Source organism: Lissotriton vulgaris, chromosome 3_1, assembly GCF_964263255.1.
Source record: "Lissotriton vulgaris chromosome 3_1, aLisVul1.2, whole genome shotgun sequence".
NCBI classification, from domain to species: domain Eukaryota; kingdom Metazoa; phylum Chordata; class Amphibia; order Caudata; family Salamandridae; genus Lissotriton; species Lissotriton vulgaris.
Window position 1 is genome coordinate 1,232,874,924 of NC_141689.1, and position 26,869 is coordinate 1,232,901,792.

At 44.3% G+C, this 26,869-nt stretch overlaps 1 protein-coding gene across 1 annotated transcript in view; it reads right to left on the minus strand.

Moving 5' to 3' along the window:
* SPMAP2L (sperm microtubule associated protein 2 like) overlaps positions 1–26,869 on the minus strand; it is an 839,782-nt gene that overhangs the window by 331,755 nt on the left and 481,158 nt on the right. The window contains exons 6-7 of the mRNA XM_086963162.1: positions 25,726–25,782; positions 1,795–1,920 (exon numbers count right to left, since the gene is read on the minus strand). Coding sequence (XP_086819288.1) covers positions 1,795–1,920; positions 25,726–25,782 — 183 coding nt within the window. The remainder of the gene's footprint in view (positions 1–1,794; positions 1,921–25,725; positions 25,783–26,869) is intronic.

Below are 26,869 nucleotides of genomic sequence, written 5' to 3' on the forward strand. Positions count from 1 at the left end.
TTCCTCTGTTACCCCTGTTTCCTCGTCTCCGTCCTTGTTTGTATGAACCTGTACTGGATCAGCTACTATTGGAGGAGTTGTCATCTGTCAGGTCTGAGTCATTAGTACTCTTTGCTGTCACCGTATAGTTGGGATCAGCGTAAGGGTAGATTTTGTTAAATTCGAACTTTTTTAAGTCCTTCTGGAATTTTGTTAATTTCGCCTGTAATAGATTCTCCTTGTATTCATTCATTTCGCGGTTGATCTCATCCAATTTCTTCTTGTAACCGGTCACAGTAGTTTTAAATTGTGATTCGGTCTCCTGAATTTCTATTAGTAGGGCGTCTGAGAGACGCAAGGCAGTTTTGATTATGAGAACGAGCCAATCTCGCGTGCAATGCCATGCGATCATGGCCCATTCTTTACGAAATTGCGCATCATTCAAAAAGATGCGTGGAGCGTTCGTCACCAAGAGGCCTCTTGGTGCAGAGTTGGAAGATAAATACTGTTTCATGATCGTTCCATGTAAAATAGTTCGAATACGATCCCGTTTTTGTTCTGTTAACTTCTCCCAATCCGAGGTATGTGCTATTGCCTGTGAAATAGCCGGGTCTGCGAAGAGGTTGGAATCTGCCATAATTGCATCGATTTCCGCTTCAGAGAAAGTAAGTTCCAAGTTCGCCATTATGCAGGATGTAGGAAGGTGTGTAGTGTATAACACTAACACCTCTGAGTTAGGTGGAAAAGGTAAGTCAGGAACAAGTCCTGAGACTTAGGTTTCGAGGAACTCTCACCAACATATACACAACACCCAATAAGTCTGAAAAATATTATCTCCTCAAGATATTTACACTGTTAAAAACTGCTGAGCAAACTTTTTGACACTAATGGATGTATGTAAACCTCCGTTAGCCAAACAACCAGAAATCCGAATTGACCCAAAAAACTCGGGTTCAAAACAGACGGGCAATCTGAGATCCACACGGCCAATTTCAGTTTTTTCCTGGTAGAGGAGGTTAAATCACTTTGTTTGCGGATCAATATCCATTTATCAATAAACAAAAAAAAATGTTATCTGCAATAGTCTCCCTGCACTCAATATAAAGTTCACCCTGCTGCTGCGTCCTAAGGATTTGCTCACTGCTGGGTAGGTCATTCCCCTTGTTAAAATTGACTTTGACAACTTCATCCTCTGCGTTAATTTCAGCTCCTGCTCAATGCCAATGATATCAGTTCTACATGTAGCGACAGGGCTGATTTTGAAAGTAGAAAGTATGACAACGTATCACCAGTACTAAATAAAATATTTCTATTGGCATACTCTGGAAGCCAGAATAAAATGTAAGTTAATGTGCATCACCCTGAACAACACACAAAATCAACACCCAGAATACCTAGGGGCTCCTCTCAAAATCTCAGGTGACTACACAAGTTTGTGAAGCATGTGTAAGCCAATACCGGAATCCGAAAATAATTAAATGAAATAACAAAATAAAGAAATTCTGCTGGGCTTCAGAAGTAACATTTTAAGTATATTCAACAGGGAAGCACAAAATACAGGATCTGATCAGGGTACAAACAAGTAATACATTTCAAAAAGCAAAGATCCAGCGATAATACCCCCCCCCCCTCCCGAATGTATTATAAGCCCTTTTTTCTGTGGATAAGACAGTCACCATAATTAATTGACCACCAGTAGCCTCAGGAACATTGTTTTTGTTTCATTTGCCGTTCTGTTTGGTACTACAGTATGAAACACGGATATAATATACAATATTTTAACTAATAGAAAGCATGAAAAAATTCACTCTTCACCTTTGTTGTTGGGGCTGAAAAACTTTCTTTGGTTTCGCCAGACTGAGTATTCTCTTTGATTGTGTCGTAGAGAGAGCAGAAAAAGAGTGAGGCCAAATTGGGTCTTGGTTCCCCCAAACTAGTTTTCTAAAGGAGAAAAGAAATTTGACTTGTAAAAAACACACTTACGTTCAGACATAAACAGATACTTTGATGGTTGATTGTCATGCATTGACCGCAGAGGTAGGCTCCTTAATACAGTTCATTTAAGTGTTTTTTCAATTTCAGAATGCCTCGACTAGAACTCTCGAGGTAGAGAGGTGGATTGGGACTCAGCAGAACCCCCCCCCCTGGATCACCTTACATTGATACCAACCGGACATACAGGAGTGGCCTTCGTAAACTTCAAGATAGCTGACTACTTTCCTTTCCTTTCATTCCTCTCTCTCCTTTTTCTTTTTACTTCTTTCCCTCACTCTCTGGTTTTCGCGCTTTTTCTCTATTCCTGTTTCCTTTCTTTCTCCTTCTATATTTCATATTTTATCATAAGTGATACATTGGATGGTTCTTATAGCATGTTGCTCTATTTTCTCTTTCTTTTCTATCATATTGACAAATACGTTTTTGAACGAACTCTTTGTGCCTAGACCAATTGCTATATTATTTTTTGATGTATTTCCATCCCTTGTATCATTTTTACTATATTTATCAATCTATGTACTTTTTAAAAAACGAATAAACTTATTGAACAAAAAAAAAAAGAGATAGCTGACTCCGACTCTACCTACCTGAGGAACAGATCTCGGCTGGTCTGCATGAAATCTTCCAGAGCTAAGGCTCTCTCAAAACCAGGTTGGAGTTGGATAAAAAATCGGCCCGGGCACACCAAAAAAAGTGGCCCACATTTGAGTATTGCCTTTCAGCAAAACACTGCTTCAGCGAAGTTTTATGAAAAGAAAGAGGATGGGGAGCATGTTTTATTAACTTCACTCAGATGCGCAGATTAGTTCATACTGCTGAGCCACACATGAATGCAAGTGAGACCACTGCTGCTCAGAACCCCTGCCCCGCTCAATCAACATACATTAATGGGCGGCCCAGCCAGAGGAAGGGAATGACACCTCTGCCCGTCTGCTTCTAGAAAGCCAGCTCAGACACCCACTGGGCCGCTGGCGGCATCCTAGCAGCACTGACAGCCCCAGGCTGCCCAAAAAAGCAGCCCACAGCTAGAACTCGGCTAACGGCCCTTCGCGCATGTCCCGAGTGCCCGCGTTACCAATCCGACCCTGCTCAAAACCTATGACGTACAACAAGGAAACACCCTGTTGCCAGTGATCTCTAATCTGTATGTGGAAGCCCACTGAGTACCCTCAATTACAAAAATATCAAGATTTATGAGTCGGCTGATGGTACTCACCACTACTTGAAAGTCTCACCTGGAATCATACCAGCCTTCTGAAGAAGCACCTTGTGCCATCTGAGAGGCCGCTTGTCCACTCGGGGAGGGCACAGCTCATCAGAATGACTAGTTGCCAGACACATGGACTCCCTCTATTGGAAACTACATTCTGTGCAGCACAAGGCGAAGCACGTCACTGATTTGGGCCCCATGAGTGACAGGCAGCAGTGAAAGTAAACAGCATGTGTGTGCAGGCTAAGCAGTAAAATCGAACATCACTGTTTAGGCTTTACGTGGTTGCTGAGCATTCAGAGCTGTATCTGAGAGCAGAGAAAGGGTCTGTACCACAGCCCTCTGCTTTCTGGCACAGTACTGTGTACTTATGCAGCATCCCAGCCAAAGATGCAGCATGGTGTCACACATCCGGGTGTGAACTAGCATAACATGACATTCAACTATTGACTAATCACCACACAACTTTCCATAAACTGCATGGTAATTGGCTGTCTGCTTTCAATCAGATGCGGGTGGATGAACTCAGGTATTCCCTGAAGGAGATCAGCATGATACAGTCATTGAGCCCTCACTGCCAGACATGCCCTACTCGGAGCTGCCACAGCTGATGTCACGAGAAGCAGGTTCAAGCATCACAGCCAGATAGTCATTTTACTAGTGAGGGTTTCTGAGTGTGGATGTAGGGGATTTCATTGCTGAGTACACAAATACATATGCATGTGTCTAGCAACTCATACAAAGACTCCAGACTACCCAGAACATCGCCGCTAGATTCATTCTCAACATTTCACGCAGCCCACAAACCGCCTCCACCTCAGAGAGCTACACTTGCTACCCATCTAAAGGTGTTGCCAATTCAAACTGCTCATCCGCTGCAGCTCAAGCGCTGGGATGCCCGAGGGTAGCTATGCGCTAAATTTAAATTAAATAAAAATAAATAAAATCATCCAGGCCCGAGTTGGTTAATCGATTTGGGGCACTGGCAGATGACAAGCGGTGTTAGACAAACTGAGATTGCAGACCGAAGGGGTGTTATGGGCACCCTGGATTTTGGAGATTATCCCTTAGTAGCTCAACTCCAATGGTGAGATTAAGGTTAGTGGATCAGCAATGAAATGAAACAGGGTTCACATCTGCTCAGCGGCAGAAAGGGGCAGTGCAAGCCTCGCTGCTGGCCCCTGCTGAAGCAACCAAAAAATAGCCCAGTACTGGTCCAAATGGCTAGAATACACCTGCAATTCAGCGTAGACTACACAAAGTAAACAAGACCCTATGCACCAGCAATCCCATTGATGGATCTCCCAATAACCCAGAGACACACTGCACACCTTGACCTCAGACACTGGCACGTGAGGGAACTAGGCATCGTTGGCCACCATTTCCATAACAGTTGTGTCAAATCCATTCCACACACTAGAGCAAGACTGGGAACTATCTGGTGGTCAATTCTCGGTTCACAACAGAATGCTACATACTCTTCGATGATAGTGGGGAATTTGGCGCAGCACAGCCCCCGAAGCACGTACTCATTCAAGCGTTCTATACAGTAGGGGAGAGCCGCAGGATGGTGTCATGGTTCTTTAAGGCCATCTTAGAATGCAGGGGTGTGTCCTAAACCACTGAGAAACAAATGGGAAGAATTAGCTGGTCGAACATCCAGCTACAAAGAATGGCAAAGGGTCCTTGAATAGCCAAAAAAGGTATCCTGCAATAAAGGATTCAGATACATAGAGTTTAATATTTTGCAAAGACCTTATCTTTAGCCCACCGCTCTTGCAGATTGCCCCAGGTGTAAGAACGCAGATGCTCACCTCCAGCATCTGCTTTGGGATGTTCCACACCTGGCGGGCAGCTGTGGCCGATGTTAGATATGCTGTGGGAAGGACCAATGTGTTTGGTTTCCTAGGCATGCATACACGCTCCAAGAACAACAAAGTGGGCACTACATTTATGGACTTAGCGTTGCAATTAAAGAAACATAGCCATTACTAGGAATTCGAAAGCCCCTGGCCCCCCACAGTACATGCTTAGAGAAAATAAGTGATACATTGGGCTGATGAAGAAAGCACGTCACTCTGCAGGGAGGAACAAAGGGGCCTCCATAAAAAATCAATTTCCGATAGCTGGGAGGAAGTGGCCAACAGGTTTCAAGCAGACAGGAGCAATGATTAGACCCACTTGAACGGTAGTAGAGGAAGCCCTTGAGAGAGCGCAAAACAGAGATAAAATTGTAGGGTTGCATCATATTCACGAGTAGTCAGCACCCACATATATAGAGGACTTACTAATCATGTTCAAATGTAATGTAGGGTTGAGAACTAATGTAGTTGATATTAGAAATACACTGAGAGCTAAGGTAAAGTGCTTCAAAAATCAATAATGCTGGTTTAACATAGAGATGCCGTTTAATGTGAAGTATTTCACTAATTAGAGGTGTGTTTAATAAATCACTATTGTGTATTTAGATCTGCTTTATTAAAACTCACAGTTGTACCTTTTAACGTGATTGAATGGCTTAGGTAGAGAATTGTATTTTGCATTAAAGATTGATGTTAAAGAACAAAAATGTATTGCTTATGTTAGGATGTTGGCGCACATAAATGTGCAGAGGCCCATTTCATGGAAATCGTGTAGGCCTGATTGAAATCTCTTGCTTAGCATTAAATCGTAGAAATTTTTTGGGAGAAAGCTGCTTCAGCTAAAGTCAATTGCAACATTTAGAAATTGTGAGCCGATTCACATGCGTTCCTTTGCAGGTGCAGGACCAAGTAGATAGTGGAGTAGAAGGGCCCATTGTGTATGAGAGTTAGAATACTAGGCTCAGACGTGGAGGAGTAGCCGAGGAATTCAAGGAAGCAACTTGAAGCGAAAGGGAGCCTGGGACCCAAGGACGTTTTAACGGACGAGGATGGAGAGGTGCCATAATGGAAAAATCTGGAAACCAACACCTTCTAGAGGGGCGTACCTGAAGGTGTGTCGTCCGCATTGTGGGGTTTTGTATTAGGGACAGCACCCCAAGGGTAGAGGTAGAGCAGATGGGCTGAGAAGTCGGAGAGAGCAGTCGGTCAGGCAGAGAGCTTAGCTATGACTGAGTAGTCTGAAGATTGAGATCGAAGGAAAGTGAGTGAACTCCTTTGAGAGTCACCACTGCTGACACCTTTTCAGGAATGGGCTATTGTTGAGTAGGGATGTCATTTAGAATAGTGTAGGGACAGAGTAACCTGAATTTTATTCCTTTTATAAATGCATACTAAAACTCAGGTTATAGCAATTCTTGTTAGCCTGATGATTCTTGAATTGATTCTCGTATTATTTCTGAGTCGTCTGAGATTCTCTTGTAGGATTATGTTTGTATTAGTGCCTGTTTATCTTTTGAAACTTTTGCTGAGATGTTTATACATCCAGTTGTTTTTGGCTTTGTAATAAAACTTTGAACTTAGTTCCTAGTCAGTGGTTCTTTGGGGGTATAAGGGTAATTGATTGAAATGGTCTAATCATTGTTTAAATAGATTTCCTAATTCACTCTATGACAGGTAAAAAGGTCTAGTCGACCTGTGTCTGGGATTCTGGATAATGGTAGACCGACTCTAGAGGTAAAACCCCGCCCTTTCAGTTGGTAGCAGACTAGGATGGTTACCTTCTAGAGTGAGGGTAATCTAGATTAGGTTAAGATTTCCCCTAGGCCCATAGAGATCTAGTGATGAGTGTCCAGAGAACAGCGGACGGAGGATGGCGTTCCATGGAAACTGATGGAGAGTGACGGTGCGGCGGAAAGCAGCAGGTCGTAAGAGAGTGAGTATGAAAAGGGTCATGCGTTGTTAGATTGTGGTTATGTTTGTATTGTTGTGTTGTATTGTCTTGCGGAGTTGAGTGCCTGTAGTGTGACAGGAGATCAGGTTGTGAGCGCGCGCAACTAGTGAAAATCTTAGGCTCAAGGAGAGTTTAAGTGGTTCGGGTGTATCGAACACCCATAGTAATTGTCGACCATTGTTAAGGGGGTCATGAGGTACCATTGATCGCCCACAGGACCGAGATAGGGGGAACGAATGTGTGAGTGCGTGGGTAATGGACGCTGGTCGGAAGTTGCCGTGTGTTTGTAACCTATCAGTTGAGGCGATTGTCCGGTCGTTTGGTGGACAGACATTTGCCAGTTCGGTGACAATTACAGTCAGACTGTGGACGTACAGTCAAGGAAGTGGTTGCTTGGTCAGAAGTGACCATTTCAAGTGTATGATTGAGACGCATGCGTGACCGGGAGACGAGCTGAGAGAGGAGGGGAACTGCTGCGAAGCGGATGCGAGTGACGTCAGAGAGAGCCGCGCTGGGATAGGGCTATTAGTGTGGAGCTGCGCTGGGATAGGGCGGTTAGTGTGGAGCTGCGCTTGGATTGGTGGATTGTCATCGGGAAGTAAAAGAGCGCTATAAACAAAGAAACGTTGTGGTTTTCATCATGAAATGTTTAAAAGTGTTGCGAAATTGTTTCAAAGGTGAGAAGAAGTTAGAACCTCGGGGTGGGGAAGAGGCTCCACCCGAGGATACTCCAGCCCATTACATGGCTACGAATGTTGATTTGCATACCATATTGTGGCTTGAGAACTGGTGTAAGATGACTGACGGAAGCGAGGAATTGACCTTTCCTAGATACGGAACGTTTAAATTGGAGGTGCTGTATCAGTTAAAAGCGACTATGGCTTCTTTGCGGCCTTTGCCCAGACCAACACAGTTTGAAGCATTGAATGCGTGGATCAGGGCAGCCCATGAAAAGAACAGAGATAGGAGACAAGAAAGAGTGAAAAGATCAGTTAGGGCGGTTCAAGATGCGAGATGGGATGCACTGGCCAAGAGGTGGAGAGTGCAGACCATCGAAGGGGACAGGTTGTACCCGCTGTTGGTCAATACAGGGGATGCGCAGAGAAAAAGTACTGAGGATGAGGACAGTGAGACAGACGACAGCCTAATAGAGAGACTATTGTCAGAGAGACCACCTCCATATAATCCTGAGATAGAGGGAAGACCAGCATCAGCAATGGACAGGGAAGCGTCTGTCGTGGACGGTGGCGTCCCACTGGCGAGCGGTTTGGGCCCCTTAGGGAACAGGTCCGGCTCAGTGGAGGGAGAAAGGGCACCTCAGCCTTCTCCAAGGACGAGAGTAGTGGGAAGGTTTACGGTACAAAATGTACAAAACGAAGAGGGTGTCGATTCTCAGAGACTGCCAGACGCTCTTACGGTATCGGTTACCATAGGTCCCATAGTATCAGTGTACAATCCAGAACAGACACAAAGCGAGGGTCTGCCACAAACAGACAGGGAGAGAAGTGTCAACGAAGGAAGGAGTAATGTGGCGGACGGATGGAGCCAATTGCCAAGGCCTGTGGAAAGGAGCACCCCTTTGGCAGCATCGGCAGACTCTTCTAGAGAGCAGGGGGGTTTGAGAGGACCGATGGATCTGAGAGGACCACGGCCAAGGTCGCTTAGGGAATTAAGGCCTGATTTGGGAACTTGGGAGACGATTGTGGATACCCAGAGCAACAGGTAGAGGGATGATTTTGATCATGGAAGTCAGGAAAATAGGGGGGTGTCTCACTGCGCGCCTAGCGGAAGCAGGCAGGAATGGGATCGCGGGAGTGTGGAAAGTAGGGTGGTGTCTCACCACGCACCTAGCGATAACAGATCGGAGTGGGACCGCGAAGGTTGGGAAAACCGAAGGGTTCCCCATAACACACCTTATGAAGACAGACGAGTGAGTCAGGACTGTGACAGAGGGGACTCTAATGGAACACCTAGTCAAGGTACATTGAGGGCAGCAATAAAGGTAAGGAGGATTGATGTGATGAGACTCAAATCAGAAGTGGAGGAAATAGTGGAAGGCACTTTGCCACTAGAGAGAATCGAACTCTATGAACCAGATGAACTGTTGTTTGTGGCGAAAGATGTTACACGAAGGGCTAGGACAGCTCATGAGAAATTGTCTGAATTAGCGAACAAGTATGCTGTGGATTTGACAAGGACGAAAGCATTACAGGGTGGCCATAGGTTGCAATACTCGGACCAAGATCTAGAAGAGAAGAGGGTGATTGGATTAAAAACCCACACCAGGGAATTGGTTGTGGGACTCCGAACATGGGTCCAATTGGACAAATGGGAGGAAAGGTGGTCAAAGAAAAAGAGTGTTAGGCGAAGCGCTATTGAGACATCTCCGGGAGGAGGGTTGATGCATGTGGAAGCGTACCCCTTGCGGGAGGTGGCTCAAGGGGGATATGTACATGTACCCTGGAGTAGGGGAGATTTGGCTGCCTTTACAAACTCATTTCCGAAGTTGCGTGAGAGTCCGGTGGAAAGGTACAAACAGGTTGAGAGGTTTGTTAAGATCTCAAAGGTATTGTGGATTGATCTGAATACTCTGTTTGACATTGTGGTTCCAGGAGACCTGTGGATAGCATGTAAGGTCAGTGTTGAATGGCCCACAGTGGAGCCAGAATGAGATGCTGCCACAAATGGACCCTCACCCAGGGTGATGGTAAAGTATGAGCAGGTGATCACGTGGTTGAAGACTAAGGTACCACCACAGGACATCGATTGGGTGAAGATAGATCGGACTAGGCAGGAACCGAAGGAGACAGTTCACGAGTACTATGAGCAATTATTGCAGATATTTAAGCAGTACAGCGGATTGGATGTGATGGATCCAAAGGACATGGGACAGTTTGTGTCTAAGTCTGTCCTAGGACTGAGACCCGATATTTGTCTCATGATACATCAACATTTAATTTGTTGGCAGAACAAGCCTCTAGATGAGATCTTGAGGTACGCAAGGTACTGCAGCGACGAGATAGACTCTAAGACAAGGAAGCTTAAGGATAAGCTGATGTTAGTTCAGATGCAATCGGGAGGACAGGGTCAGTCAGGAGGTGGAAGCTTAGGGAGAAAATCGGGTGGTCAGAAAAGGGACAATGAGGACGGTACGAGACCGAGGATAGATTTGGCGACTCTGAAGAAGACGACCAAGTGTCATCAGTGTCATGAGGTCGGACATTGGAGACGCGAGTGTCCTCTTAACCCAGAAAATCAAGGACAAGAAGAGGAAGAGGAGGAGGTTCAGGCCACTCCGGTGCAGAAAGTGGCAAATGCGAAGGTTAAGACAGCTAAAGGGGGGACTCCAGCTCTTCGGGTTCCGGTTCCCCAGCCACCGAACATTTCGGCAGGGAACAAGGTTTACAAGCAGATGCCTTTCATAGTCGAAGGGGATGAGTGTTATTACATTGACCCAGTGACAGGACGATGCCTGAGTGGGGAGGAGGACTGTACCCTCGGGGCAGTTCTGGAGGTAGACCAGAGAGGGCCATTCGTAGAGGCAGATGTGGATGGCCATCCCACCACCTTTCTGGTTGATACTGGTGCCACCCGTTCTACTGTACGGTCTGCAGTAGTCCCCAACCTACCCCTTTCAGGACAGACTATCCAAGTTGTAGGCGTTGCAAACAGAAGAATGACGAACCCACTGACTGATCCAGTCCCAGTGAAGATAGGAAGTTTCAGGGATAAACACCAATTTGTAGTGTGTGATTCCAGTCCTGTGTGTCTGTTAGGGAGAGATCTCCTGTGTAAACTCAATTGTACCATCTATTGTACCCCCAAGGGAGTGGAGTTGCAGACAAACGATGATGATGCTGCCTTTAAGGTTGCAAATACGCATGTGTGCATAGAATTGTATCCTGCTTTAACTGTGGAGGAACTCCCTTGGGATTTGAGGGATACAGTCTCACAGGAAGTGTGGGACTTTACAGGAGAAGAGATCGGTTTGATTAGAGGAGTAGAGCCAGTTAATATTCAAGTAAAACCAAATGCTGAGTTCCCAAGAACACCCCAATACAATTTGACTCCGGAAACTATTGCAGGAATAAAACCTGTGATCGAATCCATGATTAGACAGGGAATTCTGAAGGAAGTCATGGGCAGTCTATGCAACTCCCCGATCATGGGTTTGCAGAAGCCTAGCGGGAAGTTCAGGATTGTGCAGGATTTACGAAAAGTGAACAACATAGTTGTTCCATGCTGTCCAGTGGTACCGAATCCATCAGTGATACTGTTTCAGATACCGTTCCAAGCTGAGTGGTTTACTGTGATTGACCTTTGTCAGGCTTTCTTCTCGATTCCATTGCATGAGGAGAGCCAATTTCTTTTTGCGCTCAAGCTGGAAAATCATGTATTAACGTGGTGTCGTATCCCTCAAGGGTACACAGAGAGCCCATCGATCTTGAATCAGTTGCTGAAAATGAATCTTGAGAATCTAGTACTGCCGCAGAACTCCGTTCTCGTACAGGTCATAGACGACCTCCTTGTTGCGTCAAAGACAGAAGAAGCTTGTAGAATTGACACCATTGCTTTGTTGAACCATTTGGCAGAAAATGGACAAAAGGTATCCCCCAGCAAGTTACAGTACTGTTTGTCTGAAGTACAGTATCTGGGTCACAGGATAGAGAAGGGGAAGAGGAAAGTGCCGCCTGACAGGATTGAGGCGATCATGAAATTGATGGTGCCTTCGACCCAGAGAGAGGTTAGGATGTTCTTGGGGATGGTTGGCTACTGTCGCCAGTGGATTGCCAACTTTTCCCTGAAAGCGAAACCATTGCAGAAACTGACGCACAAGGACGTAAGTGATCCGGTACCATGGGACAAAGACTGTATGATGGCTTTCCTTGAGCTGCGAGAGGACTTGGGTCGCGCACCGGCTCTGGGAATGCCTGATTACACCAAATCATTTTCACTGTTCTGTTGTGAGCGAGAAGGATGTACTTTGGCAGTTTTAGCACAAGATCATGGAGGTGTCCGTAGACCAGTTGCTTACTTCTCGGCTACCTTAGACCCAGTAGCCGCAGCTTTGCCCGGATGTCTCAAATCCGTTGCCGCAACAGGTGTCAGCATTGAAAGGTGTGAAAGCATTGTGATGGGTCATCCACTGACGGTGCATGTTCCCCACTCAGTAGAATTGTTGATGACCAGGACCAAGACACAGCACTTGACAAATAATAGGCTCACACGCTACGAGCAGGTTATACTTGCTGCGGAGAATGTGACCCTTAAGATGTGCTCGGTCTTTAATCCTGCTACTTTGATGCCATTACCGAATGCCTTAGACGATGATTGTGAAGACCATGATTGCCTTGATGTGACTGAACTGTGTACCAAACCCAAACCGGATATTGTTGATGAGCCATTGGTAGACCCTGATGAAATTTTCTTTGTTGATGGCTCATGCGTAAGAGACAATACTGGTCAGTTGAGAGCAGCTTTTGCTGTTTGTACTATTTCTGGAATAGTGGAAGCGGCTTGCCTGGAAGGAGTATACTCCGCTCAAGTGGCTGAGATAATTGCGTTGACGCGTGCCTGTTTGGCAGCCAACAAGATTCGGATCACCATATACACTGACAGCCAATATGGGTTCAGTGTGGTTCATGACTTCGGTCAGTTATGGTCTCAAAGGGGTTACATTACATCATCAGGTTCCCCTATCAGGAATGGAGAATTTGTCAGATTACTGCTGGAGGCTTTGCAGGGTCCAGCAGAGATAGCCGTTGTGAAATGCACTGCACATAGTAAGGGTACTGACTTTGTGTCCCTGGGTAATCGTTATGCTGATGAAGTCGCACGTTACTGTGCCGAGCAGGGATACTCGTTTACTGAACAAACTGTCGAAGGGACACAGGGAAGGACGGAGTTAAACATGATACTGGAAGCGGCTGATACCTGGGATGAGTTGAGGTGCATGCAGGAGCAGGCGTCCGACTATGAGAAAAAGGTGTGGGGGACAGCTGGTTGTGTCAAAGGAGAGTTGGATTTGTGGGTTTCGGCTGATGGAAGAGCTGTGCTGCCAAATGAGCTGGTGAGTCCGATGGCACGACAGAAACATGGTCCTGTACATCTGGGAAGAGATGCGATGATGCGTGTGTTCAGACAAACATGGTATAACCCGAAATTCCGTGCGCCTGCGAAAGCAGTATGTCAGAGGTGTGTTACATGTCAACAAATGAACATTGGGAAAAGAACACCAGTCACACTGAGTCACATTGGGAGGTCCGGAGGACCCTTCAATAGGATGCAACTGGACTTCATTGAGATGCCGAGGTGTAATCGCCTCAGATATGTCTTGGTGATCGTGTGTGTTTTCCAGGTGGGTTGAGGCATACCCAACACGTAGGTGCGATACACTCACAGTAGCAAAGTTATTGTTGAGGGAGCTTGTGCCACGTTTCGGGGTTCCAACCTCTTTGGAATCAGACAGAGGGACGCATTTTAATAGCGAGATCGTGAAAATGCTCTGCTCTGCACTTAACATTGAACAGAGACTACATTGTAGCTATCGACCAGAGGCTTCTGGCATAGTGGAGCAAGTAAATGGAACACTCAAGGCCCGAATGGCAAAAGTGTGCTCATCTACGTCCCTGAAATGGCCAGATGCATTACCGCTGGTGCTAATGAGCATGTGCAGTACACCAGACAGGAGAACAGGTCTCACCTCATGAAGTATTGATGGGGAGGGCTACCATCTGTTCCTTCAACAGCCTTGCTGAATATTACAGATGATCTGATTCTTGATTATTGCAAAGGACTTTCTGATGTCATCCATTCTGTGTCTCTTCAGGTGCAGACTGCTGAAATTCCGGCTTCTAGAGACCTTTGTCATGACCTGTGTCCAGGTGACTGGGTCCTGGTGCGGAAACACGTGAGGAAAAGCTGCCTGGATGTGCGCTGGAGAGGACCGTTTCAGGTTATCCTGGTGACGAACACTGCTGTGAAGTGTGAAGGATTGCCGAACTGGGTCCATGCTTCTCACACCCGACGAGTTCCAGCACCTCTGGAAGAAACAGCTCCTCTCGTAGATGAAAATCCAGCTGTGGTGGAAGATCCACTAGAGGGGACAAGTCAAGCTGTGGGGGTGTATGAAGAAGCTGGTAGCTCATCTGAACAAGCTGAAGGACATCACGACGACAGCGACTCTGAGTCTACCTCTGAATGGGGAAGTTGCTGTGAAGGTGATTCGAACACAGAGCAAGCTGAAAGTAGTGATGAGCAGGGTGTGCGAACGAGAAGCAGAAGAGTGAGAAGCGCAGAGACACGTTGGCCTGAGAGGCGGAGGCGATTGAACCTAAGACTGGCTTCCGAAAGTGATCTTGCCCCTGTATCTGAAGATTCAGGCCAGGAAGAAGGTGAACCAGAAATAGAGCAAGGAGGTCCAAGAAGGTCAAGGAGAATGAGAGTACCTTGTCGAAGATACGCCACTCCTGAGTGGACCTACCCTGTGACAGATGGCCGGTGTACTGAGATCAGGGAGGGTGAGGGCTGTGACAGTGACCAGTACGAACCCAAATGTTAAGTTGGATGTGGTGCTGTTGGTACCAGGACTTGAGATTGAAGGCGTACTGACACTCACCGTTCCTAATCCACCTTATCTAAGCAAGATACGTGATTTAATCCTGAATAGACTGATTTTTCCTACATTTGGTCCAGAAATACCAACTCACGAATCGATTGTTCTTCGCATGGAACTTTTGGAGTACGTGCTAAGTGCAGTTGGAACAAGTGTGATCATCGATTATTAAAGACTTTTGTAAATAGCTGTTGAACTAGCCTAGAGCCGAGTGGAAGAAGAAGAAATTTAGGGAATTTCCACAGAGGACGGAGAAGGGTTAGGGTTGTTTGTTGTTGATGTAAATGAAGAACTAAAAACTACAAGAGGATTTCTGCTTCCAGGTGTGGTTCGAAAGATTCAAACAGCCAAGAAAAAGACTTTGTGTTGTTGCTGAGAACGAACTACACTGTTCTGAAACCATGGAGGCTGGGAACCCGACTCGTAGGGCTAAGTGCATTGTAGGCACACTTGTAGGAGGAGTGATACTTTTTATTTTCTTAATAGTTATAGTTTCATATTTAGTGCCACATGAGCAGGCAGTGGAGGTTGAGGGAACACCGACACCTTCCACTCCTAGCAAGAAAGAGGTCAAAGTAGGAGCTGAGAAAGCTTTGCTAGTAGAAGAGTAGGTTACATGCAGATCTATCCAAAGGCAATTTTGAGCAGAATGCGTATGCAAAGTTGTTGTATGAGTACATTGATGCGATGGATGCGAAAGACTGTGTGTATGCAATTGCCGGCTTCAGCAGATGAGGGTATTAAATACCATCACCTTCCATTGACATATGGAATTTCATGTAGTTTGCTGCTTAGCATATTTTATGGGCGAAATCATTTTGAGTATTTCTTTTCGAATTATGACGATGTGCTTCCAGAAGTCCCTGCTTATAAGCACCTGAATAAGTTTGATTATTATAAGTCAGAGGACAGACTTGGATATTTTTTCATTCCAACTCAAGAGTTAGACCCCTCATATGCTCACCGACACAATTTGACATGTTTGCTATCAGAGACAGAGAAAAGGTTCATAGAACAAGTAGAGGACAGGTACAAAAAGCAAAAACCGTTGCGAGATTCAGGGCAAGGTAAAGTTGATTGGACGGATGAGGAGAAGTAGCACAAGTCAAGAGGGAGCTATGGCCCGATAGCTCTAGATGAGGTACAGAAGGGGAAGCTGTGCATTCACAGACCACAGACGTATTATGAGAATGTGTATGTGGGTCATACTACATGTGAGCACACTTTCACATTGGAGTATTACACAAAGGATTTCTTGCAGAGCATGGTGCAGGTGATTCCTACTGTGTATTTTGTCTGCGGAAGGAATGCGTATGTGCGATTGTCGGAGAAATGGTATGGGACGTGTTATCTAGCGATTATTTTTCCCAAAGAAATACCATACTGAGGATTTTGCTCTCTTGGAGGGAGGACACCAGACGAGAGTAAAGCGAGGTGAAAGTGCTGCTGCAATTGTTGGAGATGTGTTTGGAGCAGTGATACCTATGTTGGCAGTGATTATGAATGACGTGAAGATACAGCGGTTGGCTACTGTGGTGGATGAACTGTCAATGAGTACATCTAAGTCATTAGTGTTGGTTGAGGGTGAGATGTTGTCGATAAGGGCGATGGTTTTACAAAACTGTCTTGCCTTAGATGTCCTTCTAGCTAAAGAAGGAGGAGTCTGTAAACTTTTGAAGGTCCAGGAATGTTGCACGTATATTCCAGACAATTCTAAGGATCTGGAGAAATATATAAGTAACATTACTGCCATTCATTATGAAATTGAGGATTTGACGCAAGAGAACGTGTGGGAGAAGGTTGGCAAAGGATTTGGAAAGGTTGGAAACTGGTTTGCAAACTTGGGAAGGAGTTTCCTTGGCTTTGTACTGAAACCCCTCATCATAGTTGTGGCATGTGTGATTGGGTTGTGGGGTTTGGTAAGAGTGTATAAGTGGTATAGGTCAACTAGGTTGGAAAGACCGATGAGAGCGCAAGAGCAAAGAATGGAGAGACTGCAGGACAGTCAATATCAGAGCTTGAGAGCCATGGAGATGTTCAAGCGAGGGAAAGTGGCGACAGGCTCTGTTTAACTCGGTTCTTACCTTCAGGGATGGTGTGGTGATGGTGATGACACAGGTCATCAAAGGGGGGAACTGAGAGAGCGCAAAACAGAGATAAAATTGTAGGGGTGCATCATATTCACGAGTAGTCAGCACCCACATATATAGAGGACTTACAAAACATGTTCAAATGTAATGTAGGGTTGAGAACTAATGTAGTTGATATTAGAAATACACTGAGAGCTAAGGTAAAGTGCTTCAAAAATCAATAATGCTGTTTTAACATAGAGATGCTGTTTGATGTGAAGTATTTCAATAAGAGGTGTGTTTTATAAATCACTATTGTGTCTTTAGATCTGCTTTATTAAAACTCACAGTTGTACCTCTTAACGTGATTGAATGGCTTAGGTAGAGAATTGTATTTTGCATTAAAGATTGATGTTAAAGAACGAAAATGTATTGCTTATGTTAGGATGTTGGCGCACATAAACGTGCAGAGGCCCATTTCATGGAAATCGTGTAGGCCTGATTGAAATGTCTTGCTTAGCATTAAATCGCAGAAATGTTTTTGGAGAAAGCTGCTTCAGCTAAAGTCAATTTCAAAATTTAGAAATTGTGAGCCGATTCACATGCGTTCCTTTGCAGGTGCAGGACCAAGTAGATAGTGGAATAGAAGGGCCCATTGTGCATGAGAGTTAGGATACTAGGCTCAGACGTGGAGGAGTAGCCGAGGAATTCAAGGAAGCAACTTGAAGCGAAGGGGAGCCTGGGACCCAAGGACGTTTTAACGGACGAGGATGGAGAGGTGCCATAATTGAAAAATCTGAAAACCAACACCTTCTAGAGGGGCGTACCTGAAGGCGTGTCGTCCGCATTGTGGGGTTTTGTATTAGAGACAGCACCCCGAGGGTGGAGGTAGAGCAGATGGGCTGAGGAGTCGGAGAGAGCGGTCGGTTCGGCAGAGAGCTTAGCTATGACTGAGTAGTCTGAAGATTGAGATCGAAGGAAAGTGAGTGAACTCCTTTGAGAGTCACCACTGCTGACACCTTTTCAGGAATGGGCTATTGTTGAGTAGGGATGTCATTTAGAATAGTGTAGGGACAGAGTAACCTGAATTTTATTCCTTTTATAAATGCATACTAAAACTCAGGTTATAGCAATTCTTGTTAGCCTGATGATTCTTGAATTGATTCTCGTATTATTTCTGAGTCGTCTGAGATTCTTCCGTAGGATTATGTTTGTATTCGTGCCTGTTTATCTTTTGAACCTTTTGCTTAGATGTTTATACATCCAGTTGTTTTTGGCTTTGTAATAAAACTTTGAACTTAGTTCCTAGTCAGTGGTTCTTTGGGGGTACAAGGGAAATTGATTGAAATGGTCTAATCATTGTTTAAATAGATTTCCTAATTCACTCTATGACAGGTAAAAGAGGTAAAATCCCGCCCTTTCACCCTTCATGAGATACCCCATGATACTCACTAGAAAACCAATTCACAACAACCTCATCATTCAGACTCATCCATATACGACCCAATACCCGGAGCAGAAGTGTGCTGCAGTAGAATGACAATACCCCAATAGACCCCTGCAAGCCAGACATACAGATATCTCTCAATGGCTATGTGTTTGATTGGCTTCAACAGGCCTGGGCCGCTAGTAGACCGATTAATAGCTTATGTAAAGAAGGGAGAAAGGTTAGGGGGAAGTATGTTGATGGTTGACCAATTGACGATCACTCATGTATAAATAAAGGCAGTAACTGTACATCATCATATGGTGGGTCTTTACTGAAGCACAAAATGTATACTTACTATAAAATCGCAACAAAAAAGGTTGAGAAAAAAACGATTTAGAGTTTGGCAGATGGTGGTCCGGCACAAGCGCCACTGCACTGTGCAGTGCCTGTTTCTGTTCACATCGCAGATCTGGTGCCTCCGCCCCCTCAAACCTTATCTGCAAAAACTGGGAACTGCACACATACCACAAATACACAGTCCAGTGAAAGCAGCCCGAATAGCCACGCTGCGCTCGATGCAATGCACTCAGGCAAGATGCAGCAATTGCCCGTCGAAGCGCTTGAAACGAAAAAAGAGGATTTAGGCACTGTGGTGATTGGCTCCTCAGAGAAAAGGGAAGTAAAAGCTGGAAGCTACCTATAGAAGGAAATGAGTTCACGCCTGTAAAGCGACACGTGGCAAAAGAAACAACAAATACACCCAAAAAGCAGGTGCAAATTGTCTTTTACATACGTTTTCATATATTGTGCATTTTGATGACAGCAAAGTTCACATTTATGTATAATGCCTCATAACATCAAAGAACATTGATACAACGCCATGCCCCTGACATTGAACAACTTTGAATTTTTGAATATAAAAATAAGACTCACGGTTTTTCACTTTAAATGGTTTGACAGATAAATACAGGAAAAAGCATCTATTTTACTGTCGGTATTGATTTTTAAATAGGCAGTCGCGGCTCGCAATACTCGCAGGGGGGTTGCACGGGGGTGGGGGGTATACAATTAAAAGAAAAAGAAAACTTACTTGACCAAGTCCGGCCCGTCTCTGCTCCTGGGCTGGGGTCCGCATTCTAAACAGGAACAGGCATGCTGCAGCTCCCTCCCCTTCTGTAAGCCAATCACAATTCTGCAATGGCAGCGTTGTGATTGGTGCAGACTCCTGGACTGCGCCCAGCCGGGCACCAGTAGGGAGGCCATTTTCTCTATGTAGGCTGCATGCAACCTACATATAGAATATATAGAGTGCGCATTACAGCTTTGGTCAGGCCCAGGGCCGACCAAGCAGTGAGGGCACTCAGAGTGGTGCAAGTCACTCCTCCAAGACCCTCCCACCCACCCGCCCCCAACCAGGCATACGCTGCCGCCCACCCCCAACCAGGCATACCCCTGCCATCTGATTTCTAGCAGCGCGCGAAGTCGAAAATGAAATGGTATTTAAAATACCATTTTATTTTTCTGCTTCTCGCACTGCGAGAAAGCCGTTGTGTGGCGCTCCAACGCCCTAATGGAGCGGCCGCCACTAAAAACCACCAGTGCATATCGGACAAATGAGGCCGGGCAAGTGACTCCCAATGGGTACAATTAAATGTAAACATGGGAAGCATTGTGACACTCATTCCTAATTACTTTATTATGGCAATAGAATGTCTCTGGCAGCTAATTACCGTGCACTTGCTAGTAAACGCACCACAACTTAGATTCTTCTCTGTATTCAATCCCTTCAAGCCCTCATGGAATGAGTGAGCCCGAAACATCGCCAATTCCTAAATGTGAACTGTTTGTGGATTGCGATACTCATAATACAAATGTCATAAATAACATCAGACTATCCCTGTCAGTCATATATACATAGTATATATAGTATTTAGCACTGGTGCACTATTTTATTCACTGTCTCACTTTTCACTGTGCCATCACCAAATAGAAGAACCTTATCTTGGTAGTTGATATGATTCTTTTGAAAATAATAATTTGTTGAAATAAAAACATTAAATGCATAAACAAACCTTACATGTAAGAAGGGTTCCATAAGAAACTATTACCATGGAAGTCAATAGATACACTTCCCCCATAGAGACTATTTCTGCCTTGAATTACTGATCAATGAAAGCAGCCTGTAAATGGCACATTGGGTGTGGTCTTGGCGCAGCTTAAGGAGCTCCATTAACAATCGCCATGTTAAACTCAGTGTTCAACTCAGCAGCCTCCTCCCCTTTTATATTTTGGTCAATATCGGTGCCACTGATCTTCTTCTTATTTCATAGAATTCGGCTGAGTACCCATCCTCCTCAAAACCTCTATGTTTTTTTTATTTTACTGAGTTTTATATAGCACGAACTTGACCCGAAGGTATCAGGTATCAGAGTGCTTTACATAGCACCAGTTGCATTACATGAAGACACATTCATTTTTTTGTTAGGCACGGGGAGATTAAGTGATTTGCTCAGAATCACAGGATGTTGAGCGTCGTTGCCGAGTCTCAAACCAAGTTCCCCAGATTCGACGACAACCACCCTAGTCATTAGGCCAACTCCTCTCCTATCTTGAGGATAACTATATAATATATACATTCATTAAAAAAAACAAGAGTTAAAGTGACGTTGCAGGTAAGTCTGTTAATAATCTCTTTACGTAAAAAAAAAACACAGAAATTCACTGGAAAAAACAAAGGTTACAATGACAAAAATTCTAAAAACCAATTTAATTCACTAATTATAGTTAACTGAAGAAATTATTACTCACACCCTCACCATACACATTGTTGTCATGAATTATGTCAGTTCAGATGTCATTAATCATTTTAGCAATGATGGCATAGAATATTTCAGGAGTGATTTAATATTTGAGGTTATAAGCAATGCTTGGCAAGGGCATGAGTTATAGTTACTTCAATTAAACATAACTAGTGAATTTCAGTTGATGAAATGGGTCACAGCTCTGCTGCTATCTGCTAATTAAATAGCACATATTATAGTTAGTTAAGTAGTGTATAATTTGTGAATTGAAGTGTTTTATTTTTAGGTTTTTATCTTATTTCAACACCTAACTATAATGTCACTTTAATCTTAGGTTTTTTCAGCAAATGTCTGAATTTATTTTTACATAAACTACGATCTTATTACCATACTAATCCTATATCGTCACCTTTAACCAATAAAAGTTGAGTATTTTCCAATAGCATTCAAGGAGGAACTCTATCTTGCTTCCTGCTACTCCTGGCACTTCCTTTGCGACCCTTGGCCAGAGAGGGGCAAAAACATTTGCGATATTCGCAATGTACTTGGTCAGACTGGGGGATGATTCAGTCGGGAACAAGAACTCCAGATCGGTTTATGCAATTCCGAATCTGATTCGGAGCCCTTCCGACCGAGATCGGAATTGACCCTTTAGTATGAATCGCTAAATACTGTGTATGTACTTTCTTTAGGTGAGTACACAAGTATATCACAATGCATTCTGACCCCATCAACCCTCGCTTCTTCTAGCCTAACCTCATAATTGTTGTTTCCCGGATTGTTTTACTATAATAAGGATGCTTCAAACCAAGCACATTGCAGCCAGAGCACACTCTAAACCACTTCCTCAGACCCCATTACCAGTTCCCATCACCCTTGCCCCCTCCCATCATGAAACTGCTCTCTAACAAACTCTGACGTAAGATATAAAGACCTTCTCTCCCATTCTTCCTCTCTCCTACCAATGTCCATTTATTGTTCTGCATTCAGGCCTTCCTCCTAGTTACTTTTCCTACCAAGGCATCCTCAGAGCCACTGGTAGTAAAATTTCAATTTGAACTGGCCTCATTAAGTGGCTTCAACATGGAACTCCTTTCCTCATGACGCCACCCGTGTCGCCCCCAGTTCCCTACTACTATGATAAAGAGGTACATAAGTGATCAGAAATCATGAAGACTAAAGGTGATAGAATTATGGAATGTGCTCCAATATGAGATATCTTAGGAGTTGAATAGTGTTTAAGGAATGAGTACTTATAACTACTGAAAGCTGAGAGCCAACAGACGTTATGCTACATGTTTTGTATAGATTACTGCGTTACTTAAAAATCTAGCAATGCCCTTCCTTGCCCACCCGCTCAGACAGGACCTCACATAATCCATATCTTACGTACGTTTGGGGAGGCCTCCAGTTTGAGGGTTAACTGGGATAAGTCCCTCTTGGTGCCCATACAGGGCGACTGCCACAAAAAACAGTGGAACCCTGGGATCCATATACCATGATTGTTATTTTTAATACCTTTGGATTTATATTTCTTGGGAACCAGGGCTTAACTTGAGTTTTTATATTAGCTTCTTGATGAAGAGAGCATGTGAAGATATGTCTCAGTGGGACAAACTCACGCTAAATATTATGGGCAGAAAATCCCTTTTAAAAATGGCTGATGATGATTATGAATCCGAAACCGGTCCCAGGCTGCTTGTTTCCGGTCCAGGGAAGACATGGCTTGGCAGTTCGAGCTGGACTGTACCCATGAGGCACAGGGTCAGACTGATTTGCATATGGCTATGTCTTAACTGGGGTGGCTGAGTGAGCTAAAGAATGGTGATGGATTAAACCCAGAGCAGTTGACTGGGGGTGAGTGTTTGATTTGCTCAAACGCTCCGTGCATCATCCCCTTTTGTTCCGCTTTGTTCGCCCTAAGTTGGCAGGGTATGCTCAGACGTGAGCCCATTGCTCACTTGGCCACTGGATTCAAGATACCCTGGCTGATGAGGATTATGAATCCGAAACCGGTCCCAGGATGCTTGTTTCCGGTCCAGGGAAGACATGGCTTGGCAGTTCGGGCTGGACTGTTCCCATGAGGCAAAAGGTCAGACTGATTTGCATATGGCCATGTCTTAACTGGGGTGGTTGAGTGAGCTATAGAATGGTGATGGATGAAACCCAGATCAGTTGACTGGGGGTGAGTGTTTGATTTGCTCAAACGCTCCATCCATCATCCCGTTTTGTTTCGCTTATTTCGCCCTGAATTGGCAGGGTATGCTCAGACGTGAGTCCCTTGCTCACTTGGCCACTGGATTCAAGATATCCTGGCTGATGAGGATTATGAATCCAAAACCGGTCCCAGGATGCTTGTTTCCGGGCCAGGGAAGAATGGCTTGGCAGTTCGGGCTGGACTGTTCCCTTGAGGCACAGGGTCAGACTGATTTGCATATGGCCATGTCTTAACTGGGGTGGCTAAGGGAGCTAAAGAATGGTGATGGATTAAACCCAGATCAGTTGACTGGGGTGAGTGTTTGATTTGCTCAAACGCTCCGTCCATCATCCCCTTTTGTTTAGCTTTTTAAAATGATGACCTCCAGAAATGTCCCCTATTGATCCTGCACACTTTGTTCGTGTCCCTGGTAGCCATGGCACGCAGACACATTTGGGCACATAAATCTCAGAGGGTAGCTTTTGGCAAGTGCATTCGATCTGTGTATGAGGGTGGGTTGACCATGGCTGATGTCCACCTCTATTACTGGTCGACCCAATATTGGGCTTTCAGGGTTGGGACCATATAGGAATCTCTCGACTGGGAGATGTTTGGGAATGTGATGACCATAGGTCCTTTCAGGACCTTCATGCGGCAATCCACATGCCTGCTTTGTAGTTTTTCTCTACCTCCAATTTCGGCATGCACTCCTGGAATACAAAGGAGTGTTACAGTCCTCTCAAGGGCTGCCTGCTTATGGGCCTAGTGGGGAAGGGGGAATCTCCCTAATTTACAAAACCTGGTGGTGCATTTCCCGGCTCTGATGGGGAATAGGACATGTTACAACACATGCCATTATGTTGCATTTTTTACAATGCAAAATCCATTACAACGCATTTCATTACAACACAAACTATTACAACAAATAATCCATTACAACGCAAGTTACTATTCTAACTCCGCTGGGGCATTACTTTGGGGAATGGGTTGTAATGGCATGCGTTGTAATGACATGCATTGTAATGGAGTTTATGTTGTAAAAATTGCATTGCAATGGCATGAGTTGTAACGCGTGTGTTTTAAACTATGTCTCCCGCTGATGGGACTACTGCAGGAGAAGTACGCGGGGTGAGTGGGGGCCTTGGACGAAGCCGATTGGAGGAATGCATGCATGGCCCCCCACAACCTGGCGATCTCTACGCGACTCCAGCTCGTTCAGTGCAAAGGTCTTCACCAGACTTACTTGACGCCTTGCCGGTTGTGGAGGGTGAAAGCTTACACCTTCCCAGACTGAAGTGGGCGCTGTGATCTCAGTGGTGACTTTTTCCACATGGTGTGATCTTGTCCACTCCTCCTGGCCTATTTGAACAGTGTTATATCCACTTTAGCCCAGGTAGTGGTGATGCATATTGTAGTGCTCACTAGATCGGCGTAGTTGGGCATAATGGAGGGTCTGGGAGGTCCCTAAGGGGACAGGACATTAGTGGGGCTGCACATGCTGGTGGGTAAAAATCCAACCTAAGCAGTGGTTATCTCCTATAGCCCCATCAATAAGGGCTTTGACATGCAGCATGGACTAGTAGGCCAAAATGGTGGAAACTATATATACGGCTCAGGGGTCCCCCGTAAATATTGGTTGGAGGAAATGGTGGCCGTACCATGGACTGGACAATTAACACAAATGTGATACAGCAATTGCCTCGATAACTGTGGTGTAGTGATTGAGGCTTGGGGAGGTTGGGGTCTTGTGCAATTTCATGTGTAGACTGTGTGTTCAGACAAAGCGACCGGGTGTGTTGTATATTATGCAAATGGAAATAAAAATGATTCTATAAAAAAAAAGAAAAAGCTGGCAATGTAGTAAGTACGGTAACCAGCACTTTATTGGTGGCTGGTAACAAACTTAGGCCCTGATTGTAAATTGAGTAGAGTAAAATGAATGCATGATTTTGTGAATTAATATTACTCCATATGAGTTGTTAGGTTTTTCCACATTGGAGAACCTGATCTAACATTTCCGGCCAGTTATTCTGTGTGGAAAAATTGCAGGAGGCTTCAACTGCATTAGCAGCCAAGTCTCATTTTGCATTTTAGTTTCCTTACAGGGGAAGCATGCTATGTTTCCCTGCTACAAAAAAGCGGCATATTCCCCTATACCCTACCCTCATCCACCACCTCACCCACAGTCCTGCACATACATTTACCACCAACTCAGAGTAGGTGGTGAATGTATGTGTTAAAACTCTATGGAATGGCAAATTTCATGTAGTATTATGACCGGAAATTTGGTGCCACACTGTAATCCCCCATTCCATGGGTTAAAACTCGAAACTGCACTCTATACTGGGGAGGTAAAATGGCATATGGTTTCATCTTGGCCCTAGTACCATGCAACTCGTAATCAGGATATTGAAGAGAAGAAAATCAACACTGTTATATTTAATTTTGCTCTATGATTTTTTAACTTTCAAATCTTTGTCCAGAAGTATTCATACACCTGGTAAATAAACAACAATTCAGAGAGATTTTTTTTTAATATGCTATTTAAACTACACAGTACAGCTGTCAAACACAATGGTTCAATATTTGCAGCATAACAAGTGATGAGCTGTCTTACTTAAAACTTGTGGCCCACTCTCTTTTGTCCTCTTTAGGCGTTGCTAATTGTAAGATTCTGAAAAGAAAAAAATAGATTTTAGTATTGTAGCAACATGATTTAGGCTACACCGTTTACGTTTCATGGACATGCATTTATATGCTCACATGTGACAATTATATTCTTTTTTTTTTAATTTTATTGTTTTATTGCAAGGAAATACAGCAGTACATAGTTACAAAAATAGCACAATGTCTTCATAAAATGCATAACAATTTATAACATAAATCTAATTCAAGCAGCATAGTAAATTAAATCCATTCGGCAATTGGTGTCCAGATTTTCTCCCCCAAAGCTCTTTTTTAACCCCCTTTAACTTGTATATAGCAGATTCAATATTATACATAAACAATAGTTTTTCACGCCACATGAAGATTGAAGGAGGATCCGGGCTAATCCATTCCTTAGTAATACAGGACCTAGCTGCAGCCATACATATAAATAAAAAGTACCAGCAGTTCAGCAGTTATTTTAATCTCACATTTAACAACAATAGAGAGGAAATTTTCAATATGTTGAAAAAACGTAAAAAGTTTAGGGCAAGAAAAAAACATATGCAATTCATCAGCTGCAAATAACCCACACAGCAACTGCCGTTCGTACCTGTCGTCGTACTCCACTTGGCAACTTTACTTGGAGTATAGTAAAGATTATGAATACACATAAAATGTTGGGATTTCATCATCCCTGTGATAAGACAGTCGGAAGCAACTTTAATCAATAGCAAAATATCGACATCAGGTATACCTAGGCTGTTAGCCCATTTCAACTAACATTGTCCTAGATCATCCCCATATTCCTGAATTAAACTTGAGTAAATGGTTCCTATACAGGGCTTTTTCTGCAAGAGTTCTAGCAATCGAATTTTCCTCATTTTAGCTGAGGAAATTAAGGGATGGCTCTGTAGGAAGCTTCGAAGTTGAAGAAATTTAAAAAAGTAATTTCTTACCACGGAAAAATTGTTCATTAATTCCTGGAATGAAACAATTTGACCATTACTGAATAGATCTCCCAAATACCGTATTCCTTTCTGCTGCCATCTATACATCGTTAAATCACAAAAAACTTCTGGTAGAAGGCCCTTTGATATTAAGGGGGTATAAGA